This window comes from Drosophila biarmipes, chromosome 3R (genome assembly GCF_025231255.1).
Source record: "Drosophila biarmipes strain raj3 chromosome 3R, RU_DBia_V1.1, whole genome shotgun sequence".
Taxonomy (NCBI): domain Eukaryota; kingdom Metazoa; phylum Arthropoda; class Insecta; order Diptera; family Drosophilidae; genus Drosophila; species Drosophila biarmipes.
In genome coordinates this window covers 31855407-31868388 of record NC_066616.1, presented here as the reverse complement: position 1 = coordinate 31868388, position 12982 = coordinate 31855407, and the positions used below count along the sequence as shown (strand labels likewise).

General features: G+C 43.2%; 1 protein-coding gene across 6 annotated transcripts in view; it reads right to left on the bottom strand.

The window, feature by feature from the left end:
* The window catches only part of LOC108025210 (tropomodulin), a 50485-nt gene extending 38508 nt beyond the window's left edge, over window positions 1-11977 (bottom strand). For 2 of the 6 annotated variants that reach the window (XM_017095547.3, XM_050889221.1), the window contains exons 1-2: window positions 11862-11936; window positions 11032-11414 (exon numbers count right to left, since the gene is read on the bottom strand). In XM_017095547.3, the coding sequence (XP_016951036.1) occupies window positions 11032-11253 (222 nt within the window). In that variant the 5' untranslated portion in view covers window positions 11254-11414; window positions 11862-11936. Of the gene's footprint in view, window positions 1-11031; window positions 11415-11861 lie in introns of all 6 variants that reach the window. The other 4 variants (XM_050889222.1, XM_050889223.1, XM_017095549.3 and 1 more) reach the window with 3 other exon arrangements.
* Window positions 11978-12982: the final 1005 nt, after the last annotated feature.

Here is a 12982-nt window from a genome sequence, read left to right as displayed (position 1 = left end):
AATTCATCAATAAATTTGTTGTGCATTGTGCAGCACATCTATAAATATAACCCAATGGTTTTTATGGGCTCCTGCTGAAAAATATCCATCAGCCAATGGCTTATCTATAGAGTCCATTAGAAATGTACCCATAAAATGATCGTCAAACGATGACAGCCATAAAAAAGAGGCAGAAATAAAGAAATGGAGGGAGAAAGCGGGCTTCAGCTCGGTGTTTTGATATTCAATTTGCATTTAACGAGCTGTTCGAGTGGTTTCCCTGCATTGGTTGCTTCTGCGTGTTGGACTCGTGTAAATTAATAATTTCTCCCATTTTATTTGGAACCTGCTAATGGGCAGTTGATTTATGGACGCGAGACCCAAAGCCATCTGACATTTTTATGGATGTTTGTTCCCTGGTTATATGCATTTGTGATTGTGGCTAATAGTTCTCTGCCCAGAGGGTTGTATATCAATCATACGCCCTGTTAAATAGTCACGAGCTTGGAAATATAAATTCCCAGACGTTACATCTATAACTTAAACAAATTAATAATAAAAACTGAGCCCCTTTTTAATTTGTTGCTACAAGTGCTTAAAAGTTAGATCACTCTTTCAAAGAAAGTTTCCTAAGCTCTGGTGCGTCGAATATCAATCATACGCCCTGTTGATACCAAATATTTCTGCAATTGCAGTCTATGTATTAACATGGCAATATGTTGACAAAATAAATTTCTAAGAAAACAGAATTAAAAATAAATCCTCTATTGATTTATTGATACAAATGTTTTATGAATATTTACACTCTTTCAAAGAACATTTCGAAAGCTCTGGTGTGTCGAATATCAATCATACGCCCTGTTGAACGCACTCGAAATCGGAGATATGTGTTTTGAGAAGGTGCCCTGAATAGCCGAGTCGAACCGATTTAGCAATCAAATTGCAGTTGTTCGCATGTCGCAGTGCTTAAATGTCGTCGCCCACTTCCGGGATCAGTTTTTCCTCCGCTCTGCCGGTTTTCCACCTCCCCAGCCCACCCTTCCCCTCACATTTTTCTGTTTTTGGGGCAGGCCACTAATTAGAGAGGCACATGTGGCGATCAACTTCTCATTGGGGACTTGCAGTTGGTCGCGCATTTCAATTTTATTTCATTGATTTTCAGCTCGCTGGTCTCTTTGTGCTTTCCCGGTCTGCTCTCTATTGCAAAAGCATCAACAATATCGCCGAATGCACTGGCATCGCGGGCGGGAAAACAGGGAAAATCGTTTTAGTGAAAATAAATTGAAAATCTTTTGGAACATATTTTGTATGTTGTGATAGATTGCGAGCGTTTTCAGCTGTCAGCCATCTTTGTTTGCAGTACATATGTGGGTGTTTGTTTGCTTTTTGCCTTGCCCGTTTGTCGTTTCCTCCGATTCCCATGCATATCCGCAGTTTTCGCTGACTTTGCTTTGTTTGCTCTGCTTGGAGGGGAAGGCTGGGAAAATAGGAAGGGAAAACAGGCAGCGGGGCTAAGAAAATTCCCGAGCTATCTTGAGGATTCAATAATGCACTGCCTGGGAATTTCATAACTAGAAACCCCTCATTGCATACTTTCAGGATCACTTATCACATTAGTGACCATGGGCATCGAATTAATAAAGTTAACCACCAGTTAATGGTTTATTCGAGCGGATTTAATTAGCTTCCTTTGTGGAGAAAGTGTAATTAAATTAAATCAGCGTTGTTAAATCAAAAGCAGCGACTTGTTAAAATGCGTAATAAAATTCATTGCGGAAATTATAATTATAAAAAAGTAATTTATTTAAATGAATTAAATCGAATCAGGCAAAAAGCATAATGGATAATATGAAAATTGTGTTGCAAATATTTGGCAGGCAGACAGAAATCCACATTAAATTATTCAACATATTGCAACAGATAGCCCCATAATCCCTCAGTGTTAAATTCTGCTGTATGTTCACCAAGAGCATAAAAGCTTCGTTTATTGTCTAAAAACAGGTTCATGTGTCTGTTTTCCGTTCCTCCCCCATTTGCATGGCTCATTTTGATTGATTGCGCGAACGCTGCGAGCTGAACAAGACAATGGGGAAATGGCGCTGGGAAATGATTTTCCGAAATGTTCAAATCATGAGGGGAGGGCCGGCAAAATATTCATGACAGCTGCAGCTGTGGGCGGAAAGTTGGCTGCTCTGTGTGAAAATCCAATGGCCAATGCGTGGCAAGCTGCAGTGACCGTAGTCTGCATTTAATCAATCTAATGCATTCGGTCCCCAAACGCCCCGAAAACACCCCGCGTCATTGGGCAGCACTCATCAAATTAACACCTCAAAGCCCCAATCGCTCATGGGGCGCACTAATTAAATAAAAACAAGGCCGAAGGTGAAACCTGCTCCCTGAGATGATGGGGAAATGGGCAGTGGCTCAGGAGTGATTTGAAAAACACATAGACATTTCTCGATTAAAGACGAGACGCCAGAATGAGCATTGGAACTAAAACAATTCAAAAGCAGCGGAAGAGCAGGAAAATCACAAAAAGTGCAAGGCTGGATATAAATATTTGCCAGCCCCTTCATCAGCAAAATTGAAAGATGAAGAAAGTCCACCGATTTAGTAGAGCACTGAGAAAAATGGATGTGGAACTATGAGTTAAGGGGATAAAACAAAACAGAAAATAACAAAGGTTGCATAAAAAAACAAATTGAATAACAAAAAAACCATAATGCTAAAAGATCTTAGAGGTACAGTGGTATCAGCAGTAGAAGTAGCAGTAGTAGTAATAGAATTAGTGGTAGTAGTGGTAATAGTAGTTAGCAGTAGAAGTAGTTAGAGCAGTAAAAGTAGCTAGTATTAGTAGTAAAAGTTCGTCTTCGCCAAATCTTATTTTCATCACTCCTTCAAAACCCTAAATATTTGTTTCAGTGCAACTCGGAGCTGCTTAAGCGGTACACTGCGAAGGAGACCGCAAACTGCTTAGCAAAATTGCTAATAAACCAACACAAAGCACAAGCAAGAAAACCGTGGGGCAGAGGGCAGGGAAAGGCGGGAAAAGCAACAAAGGCCGAAGGCAGATAAAAAGTGTGTCGATAGCAGCTCAGAGTACAAGTAATAAAGGAAAACTCCGAGCGGGAAAGCGATTAAGCGAGCGAAGAGCGGGCAGGCAACGTTTATTTTTAAACATATTGAAAAGGCAAGAAGAAGCGGTTAAGTTAAGGCATCGGTCGAGGCGAATGAAAACAATTTTATTAAGTGAAAAATACGAAGGCAGAAAATAACCCGCAGCCAAAATAAACAGACCAGAGCCAAGGCAAGAAAGCGAGAAAGAGGGAAGGAAAAGCGGGAGACCGAAGCGAAGTCCTTGGCAGTGGGAAGCTCAACGGGTTTTCCCCCGGGGGGCGGCCGGGAAAGGGGCGGGCCAAATCGGAGGATATCTGATTGAAAGATGCGTCGTTGTCGATGTCGGCTCACCTTGAACCACAACAACGCCAGAAACTACACGACACCGTGCAACACCGCACGCACATCGCTCGCCAAATTTACACTCTTATAAAGAGGTGTGACTGGGGATCGAAGGAAATCCTCTACACTTATAGAGAACATTTTAAATTATTTTAAATATCCTTTAAAAGGCATAGAATATTCAAAGCTTATAGCTTTAGAAGAAAACTAGCGCAATAAATGAAACACAATCATTTATTTTAACGAACATTAAAACCATTTAAAAATTGAAATTTATTTCAAAACAAATTTAAGAGCAAAGTTTTATATTAAAATAATTTGTAACTAAAATCAAAATATTGTGAAACTAGTTTGCATTCGAACTAATAAATACTACGAACTAATGAATATTCTTTGTATATATGTTAATTGTATCTTTACTGTTGCGAGAGTAATGTATCGGTGCCTCTTAATTTACAATCAACTTTCTTACAAATGTTTTCACATTTTAAGCTCTTATTAAAACGCACACCTCATTTCTCCCAGTGCAGATCAGACACAATTAAGAGCGAAGCAAACGGAAGCAGACGACAAAATTTTACGAGCCAAGCAGCCGAAAAGAAGAGGCGGCGGTGAGCGGGGGCGTGGCAGGGTGTGCAGGTGACAAAGGCACCGACGACGGCGACTTCTTTACATAAAAGATTGACAAGTGATTTTCACACCTAAGTGGCAAGCGCAGGAAAACACACAAAAGCAGCAGCAACAACAAGGAAAAGTTTTGAGTTGTTTTGGCGGAGCTTTACGCCCCGCACCCCCTGGAAAACCGAACACCCCTCCCGTTTGGTTATTTTTTGGAAAATTTGTTGGAGGAAATTGTTTGGGGCATTGTTCGTGTGGCTCAGTTAGCTAAGTCGATAGATTTTCTCACCCCGGGCGGTTTTAATTTGTTGAGTGGCGGCGGCCAGAGGAAAATGGGGAAAACTGACCATTGCAAATGTGGCACAATTTGATCGAATGATTGAGTGGGAAAACTTTAGGGGTATGGCGCAAAATCTAGTAAATTGCCAGTGGGAAAACTAGGAAACTAAGTTGGCGAGAGAGGTAATTTATTAGATTAATTCGTTTCCTAAACAAATCTGGTTGGAATGATTGAAGAGGTAAGCTTTAAAAGTGAGATTTATTGCAGGTGGTACGATTTATATAGTTGGGATTGTTCATCGCAGAAGTTATTATAAAAACATATAAAACATATTTTAACATACTATTTTAAGGGTTTAAATTTATTAAGTGTGTTTTCAAGCTTATAGAATGAGCTTCTTTAGATAAATCTGTGACTTGAACATAGTTAGAAACTCTCCTGAGCGAACTTTGCTCCTTAATATTTAATGAAAACAGCTCGGAAAACGGGATAAATCCCCGAGAGCAGGGAGTGGAGCCCATAATTTCCAATGAAAACTGCTCGGATAAGTGTATGCAAATAAGTCCCCGAGAACAATGGGCGAACCTCTCGAGGTCCGGTCCTGAGCCCCCACTTAGCGACTCACCTTATCGTCAGTGATGGCCATGATGACCGCTGGCTTCCTGGAGGATTTCGGGGGTTTCCTGGGCGGTTTTCTATTGATTGCTCTACGTGGAGCAGGAACTGGGGTGGGGAAACCTGGGGGTCTAATCCGCTTTGGCCAAAATCGAAATTAACTTGAATGGGGCAATCTTGGCTAGGGCGAGAAGGCCAATTGAAATTGCTAGTGCTGTGTTTTCTATATATATTCCTTGGATCTCACTGGCACACACAATCACTCGCACACGGCTGGACAGGAGGATCGCGCGTCACTGGAGTCGGGGAGGAGGCCGAAACTAATCTATTTACTTGGCCGGCTGACTGACTGGCTGGACGGGTCAATCCATTTCAGTCCGCTCCAGCTGGCTCTATCTGTATCTATATAAATCAATGGTTTCGGTTCGATTGGCTCGCGGTGCGCGCTGCTTTGTTTTGGGGCTTTTGCGATGCAACTAACTGAGTGCGATGCAAATGCAAGTCGGAAACTGCATCGAAATGCAATCAAAGTGCCAATTGACGTCGAGTATTTGCTGTTTCTACAGTGTTGTCCCTATATATATCGGCCTGCGCGGCGGTGTGGGTTTAACTTTCGATTTCTCGCGTTGACAAATTCCTGGCACATTCTTTTCATATTGTTGTTTTATTATTTCACCCGACGACGGGCGGAAATGGCGGCCATTGCCAGGGCCAAGTGGCTCATTCTTCAAGAGGCCCCTTAATTCGGACTTATGGCCACTCGGTCGCAATTAAAGCCGCTTTCGCTTGAATATTAATGGGCACATTAACCGCAAATTGCAGCCAGACTGCAATAATTACATTCGTTAATTTGCAGCTCGCGAAAAATATAGGCTATGTTGAAAAACAAGAAATACGATAGCTGAATAAATTAGGCGGACGCCGCGATTCGCGCTGAGGAGTGCTCTGAAAACCTGAATGTTTAATTGGTTTTAACTTACATTTGCAGAGCAGCTCTAAGAAAGCCCATAATTAAATGTAAAATGTATAAAATGAAATCAGTTGAATTATATTCTCCTGATAAATTAATTGCAAAGATTGTGTTATACTATTCAGCTCTAATTTGAGGCTTTCATTTATTTACTGAAATTTAAAAGCTATGCTATTAATGCTACCTATAAGCCTGCTCTAAACGTACTTATTATTATCCTTTCCAAATAATTATAATACTTTCACTATATGTTTTCGTTTGTAAAATCGATTGTACTTAGGTAAAAGCAGCCAAAGGGCACCTCGCCCAAACGAGATTCGAATAAATACATTTTCTGCACTGCACCAACGAAAAACAAAGTCAATTGGGGACATGGCCGAGTGTCAATTTTCGGCCTGTGGAATTATAGACCGGAGATAGGGGTCAGTCGCTTTGGTCATCATCCGAGTGGAAATACAAATTTATGGGGATTATTTATTTGCCTGCTTTTCCGGGGGGAAAATAGGGGAGGATAGAAGCCACAAGATGATTCTGTGTAAACAAGCAAATGTCAGTCTGCAGTCGCCGAGCTGTGTTGTAAATTTATTGTTGAATTGGGTTAGGCAAACGTTTGTTCAGCTGGCTAATTTGCAAATTGCGTTGGTAAGTTTACAATTTCTGTGTATTAATTGAAGGGAAATGCTAATAGCCCGAGGTGACTGTGTCTATTTAATCAGACTGATCCCCCAAGCTCAGCCAATTTTGAACCAATTGCCTTGTTTTCATTAGCATTCGGGGCTTTGAAAGCCCTTACAAGGGCTCAGGAAAATCTGCAAAATTCCCCCAACCCGTCGACAGCAGAAAACAATGCTGTTCAGCCCCCGAACCCTTCATTTTCCTGGCTCGACACGCAGAAAACTACGCAAAACATTTTGTAAATTGAATTTCGTTTGTTGAGATTTTTGCGGCGCGCTCAGATGTAATTGAAATAAATTCTCAATGGGAATATCCGCCCGAAAAGTTGGCGGAAGCTGATGGCAGCCAATGAAATTATTTGTTTGCAACGCCCTGTAATTCCGAAATCTAAAATCCTGGCGCTTCCAACTCGAGACACCGAGCAACGTTGGATTTCCGTTGCGGCAGGTCAAACAGTTTGATGCGAAGGAGCGATTTTCGATCTGATCTCGATAAATAAATAAGGTAGCGAGTGCTCGGAATTGAGTGAAATACATGCCGGTCATAAGGCGGATTTTCGCCAGAGGGAGACAGAGACGGCCCCGCGCGGCGGAATAAATGGCACGTTCATCATACGCCCCGTGTACACAGTTTGGCAGCTTTATTTATATACCCCAGCATGAATGCTGCTATACGAGTATAGTATGGTGGGGCAGCACCACACTCGCCTTATGTTTTCACGCAAAACGTTTGCTTTTCAATTATATAAACATATTTCGATTGTACTCGGTGAGCTCGGCGGCGGGGGCCAGTGTGTGCATTAAAATTATAAATTGTTTGAGCAGCCAAAGGCACAAATAAATAAAACCCAGAGCCCAGAGCGAGGCGAGGCGAAACGAGCCAGAGTGAAATGAAAGCGAAGCGCATAAATAGCTGACCAAATGTACTCGAAATTTGGAAAAGGCGTGGGTTTTCCCTCGATCCTGAAGGGCGGGTGGGTGGCTCGGGAGGGGCAGTCTCCTTGGGAACTGCAACAAGTGAATGGAAGCTAAGCGAGCGTCAAAGGCCAAGAGACGCCTGACATTGAAATGTCTGCCTTCTTGTGTCACGCCTTTCAAAAAGTCAACACACACTTGGAGGTGTACTGGGGAAAATTCCTGTAAATTGGGAGATTTTCCATTAATTTTCAGGATTAGTTTAGTTTTTGTCCTTCGAAATGCACATAGTACGTGGAGCAGTACTGCAATATAATATTTTTAAAATCTTTATTGCTTGCATTTCAAGTTTCCCTCAGTGTACTCACACACACCACCAACAGACACACTTGCAATCACGTTTCAATGGCTGCCAGTGAAATATTTGTTTGGACTTCAAGAGGCGCCACGGCGTTGACAGCTGTCAATGAAAAGGGGGTGAAGGGCGCAGGCAGCCCACAATGGGAGTGGGTGGTGGGTGGTGGGTGGTGGGTGGTGCAGAGGGTGGCTCAGTGGGCGGCGCACAGCTGTCCCTGCTCTGATTAGCGCTGCGGCTTTCCGCAGCTTGCAGAATGCGCCGGCAAATTTGAAAACAATTTAATATGCCAGCGAGCACAACGAAATCATCGGGGAAATCGCTGTGGTCTGCGATACCAATTCGTGGCCCGGCTAATCGCTCGGAAAAGCCTGAATGGCTCTCCCCTGAAACATCTCCGCCCAAAAGCAACTAAGTCCCTGCGGAGCTGAGCTGGCCCCTCATGGATTTCCAATTAATCTCGGTCCAATATTATGATGTCTAATCAAGGGAATCCTGGACGGGACAGCAGGACAATGCGACTCGGAGGCCACAGGAAATTCCATTATCCTGTGTGTCCCCCGAATGTCCGACTTGTGTTTACGGACTTGTGTGTGCTACGAGTTTGTGCCGGGTTATGTGAGTTCACGGCTTGTTGCACAAATTAGCATGCCCCATTTGATCGGGACGGCGGAGCTGGGCAAGGATTTGCTTAAATACATTCCAAAGTCGGGGAATGATATGGGTAAGCGACCACAAGCTACCCGTTTTTGGGTTATATATTTATCACGTCTCCATTTAATGTTATCACTATATTTAATAATAACCAATTTTGATTATAATATATATGATTTTTATATTGTTAGCTGGGTGGGAAATTATATCAGCATTTAATCAGGGATAAATTTCTATAAATAAGTGATGATAACATATTAAATTAACCCTGGTAATCAATAATCCGCAAATACGACTACTTATAACCCAGACTTGTTATTTAATCCTCTATTGTTAAGTGCACTTCACAAATACCCCCTGAACAATAAATCGTACCCTGTATCGCCCGAATAACAGCCGTGTAATGAGCGAATCAAATCAGCAAACAAACGAAATCAACTGTGAAATTTATGACAGTTTTCCGGTTACCTTAAATTAAGGATCATAAAAGGGGGAGGTGGGTGGTGGCCCCCGGCATATCGCCGACTTTATTTAACTAATTTTGCATTTTCAATTCGAACTCGACTCCGGTCACGTATCCCTGCGGCTGGAACTTTGACCTGTTAAGCGCATAAAAATGACAAACACGCTACGTGACTCATTAGCCGGGTTGGCAGCCCAGGAAAAGCCGGCGGTGGAAAGTCGACGAGGGAAAGTAAGGGAAAGTGAGAGTGGCAAGTTCACGGCTTAGCCTGGGACCCGTGCAATTAGTTCGCTAAGCTGCCCCAGGCGGAGCCCATATATACCTTTAGCTATACATATGTGTGTACTGTGCGGACATATGCCCGGAAAACTCACATCCTCATCCGCATCCTCGGGCATCCACAGGACTGGGGCTTACACATGCGTTTTCATTTCCATTTCGGGCCCATAAAAACGAGAAAAGGCCAGAAGACCGGCCCCAGAAAGAGAAGCAAATTGCAATGCAAATTTAATTTGGCTGCCATAAAACTCGACTGAAGAAAAGCGGGTGGGGTGTTCTTCTTCGGGTTTTTTTTTTGGGCACGGGGGCCAGACAGTCGTAAAACAGCCGCGGGAAAAATCGAAGCTTTTCCCGGGGGCTGGGGGAGGCAGGGGTGGAAATGCGTGGCTGCCCCGCCAAGCCGGAAATGCAATTTGTAATTTTGTGCAACGATTTGTGGCAATTAATTGCTGCCCCACCACTGGCACCACGCAATTTTGCTCAGTGCGCGCCAGACCGCAAGACACGGAAACCTCAATATTTATTTTTTGTTGCGCCTTTACTCGTTGCCTTTTTTTCTGATATTTGTTTTTTGCCTTCTGCATTTGCTGGCGGCACAGAATTTATTGCATTTAATTTTTGCCATTTTTTTGGGGGGCTTTGGGGATTTTTTGGCATCGCTCAGCATCGAGTATTTAAGTGATTTCTGCTTAATAATAATTTAATTTTCGTTTTTTGGCATTTTATACGCCTGGCCGTTTGAAATCTTTTGTGATAATTTGCGCCGAAATCAAACAGCTGCAAAATCTGTTTTCCCCTATTTTTTGTTGGCTTTTCCCCGGCGACGTCGCCTATAGAAAGTGTGGCCGCAGCAGAGTGATATATACGAGTATATATGGTATACATAACCGCCTATATGTCCGCCCATGTCTGTGCCGCGGTGTGTGTGATGTATAATGTAGGGGAAGATTTATAATATTCGGGGGACCGTATAAACAATTTGTTAAGACGCACATAGAGAAATGGCATTTGGTATAAATAATATAGCCAGAGTTCGCCATGTTTTGGCCAATTTCACAAGCGAGGAGATCAGTATGGCCGAAGATCCCTTCAGAAATCGAGAATAATGATTTATGGTGTTTCATAAGCAGGCCGCTTCAAGGGTGGCGAATTTTTGAGGAAATCGTATTTCAGCCATATAGAACATTATCGAAGAAGGCCTCTAAGCTATTTTCGAGACTCTCACAAGTATGAAGTGTTTTCATGAATGGAATCGTTGTCGTAGAGAAATGTATGTACTATCTTCATACCCAAATTTATTGTTTTGCGGTGTGTTCCTCTAGAAAAACTGCGTAAACAACACTCGACGCGAAAACAAGTTTATAAAAATTTCCATGTTCTTCAATAAACTTTGATGAAATATTCTTAAAATGATTGTGAATATCCACTTAGCTTTTGGAAATAGGTCCCATTAGGAATTTTCCAAGAGTTTTCATTGCTGATCGAATTCTTTCAATTAAAATGAAGGAAAGCTGAGGAAAAACTACCTCAAATCTTTAAAAATAAAATCACAATACATGGTATTTTTGTACACCAATTTCTTTGTTAATATCATATAACGAACTGTGAATTTATTCAATACTCGCTGTTAATGGAATTTTTATTATTTTCATTATATCATTTTTGGGCATGCATTTAAAAGAAAGTATTACTGAAATTTTTCCGAAATCCAAAGTAAGTTACTGGATAACTTTCCCCCTTAGATGGATCAGTGGATCATTCTTCACTCACCTCAGTGATCTTCATGGTGCGCTTCACCGTTTTGCGGGTAACTTCGGTGGTTTCCTCCACGACGTCGCCGTCCTCGTCGATGGTTTCTGTGACCATCTTCTCGGTCTCGCCGGGAATCACCTCCTCGGTTTGCTCGGTGACCACGCTGCTTTTGCTTTGGGCATCGGGTTCGGGCTTGGTCTCCTCGGCGGAGCCTCCGACAACATCCTCAATGTCCGACATTATCTCTGACTTATATCCCTTTTTCGGTAGGACTCGAGTTGTTTCACTTTCAATTCTCTTCGTCTTGTGTTCACTTTCACTTGGTTTCGTTCCACTGATCACTGATCACTGATCACAACAATAACACATAACACGCAGAAATGCTTGGTTTTTCTCTTTGCCTGAAAAATACAAACGATCGGAGATAGAAAAATGAATATTTTTTGTATATTCCGCTGGGCTCTTGGCAGCCGCAGGTTGTTATATAAACAAGTGGAATTTCACGGCGCGCTGGCTTGTTAAAAAACTTGTTTTCGACTTGATAACGCCCCGGCTATGCGGTCTTATGGATCCTTAGGGTTCTACGCAGGGCTAGCCTCGATCCTCTCGGGAAGTGCTCGATTCTCGAACTGTGGGGCGGAACGTCGACCAGCGGCGACGAAAGGCGCGACAACAACGGAGCTCGGGAATTACGGAACAATGGGGTCTTCGGAAGAACGGAACAATGGGACAACGGAACAACGCAGAGCCGTGGTGACAAAACGCCGAGGGGCGAAACAAATTGAATGGTGTTGCCTTTACAGACGCATCACTTCAGCCTGTTTCGCAAGCAAATCCGGAATAATTACGGTTTTACGGAATTACGGAGCAACGGACGCACACGAGGCGAATTACACGATCACGGGTCTTCTGCTTGCTGCCTGCGTCTTGGCTTCTTCTAATTCTTCTGTTAGAATCTTCTGACTGCCACCGGAACCGCCGCCGGAGAGCAGAGCGGGATGGCCTGAGTCCGGAGGGCCGAGTGGGGCACGGGCCCCAAGTGGGGCAGCAGCCGGTGCGAGTGGGACGGCCAGAGACCCCGTTGTCTCTCTCGGGAGCGGGGCGATTCTCCACGCGCTCTCTTCACTCTCGCTCGCTCTTCGCCGCCGCTGACGTCTGCTCAGTTCTGAATGTTGATCTTCGGCGCGTTTCAAAACTTTTGTTGCCTTCCGTTCTCCTCGACTCCGTCTCTGCACAGGGAGAAAATACTGCCTAAATGGGACGCCTATCCGGGTTCTTTGAGATATAAGTGTCAGAAAAGATAGTCATTTTGAGATGAGATGGATTTGAAATACTTTATTAACTTATTACTATTTCAAATATTTTAGTTTTAAGATCCAATCATGACTATACCCTACAATGGTGTACGATTTGGGAGCTATATGAAGGTGTCAGATCTTGACAGATCTTGACTTTTATGGCGCATTTTCTCTCTGTGATCCGGTTCCTTGGTGTTTTTCTTTCTTTGAGCGAATGTGAAATATGAATGCGAATGAGTTCGCTCGCTAATTGTCCGCCTGTTGCAATTTCTCCGCTAGGCCAAGCGAGTGCAATTAGTGCGGCTGCCGGACGTCTGAGGCCCGTCAAGATGTGAGGCTCTGCCGACGCACTGCCTCCACCCCTCATTCGCCAGCTCGTATACTCCGTACTCCCCAAGCGCCCCGGACTTCCCGGACTCCCCACCACAGCCCCACGCACGCTCCTTGTCAATGTGCGTGGAGCTATTTTCGGTGGATTAACAATAGCCAGAAAACGAGACTGATGATGACGAGTGCTATAAGAGACATGAGACCTAGAGATACCCAGGAGAAGTTGAGATAGTGATCTATCGATCCGAAAGAAAAGTAACAAAAATATAACTGATTTGTTCTAAAGTATTCAGAATTTATATATTCGAATGGGATAATCTTAGAACATCAAACATATAACT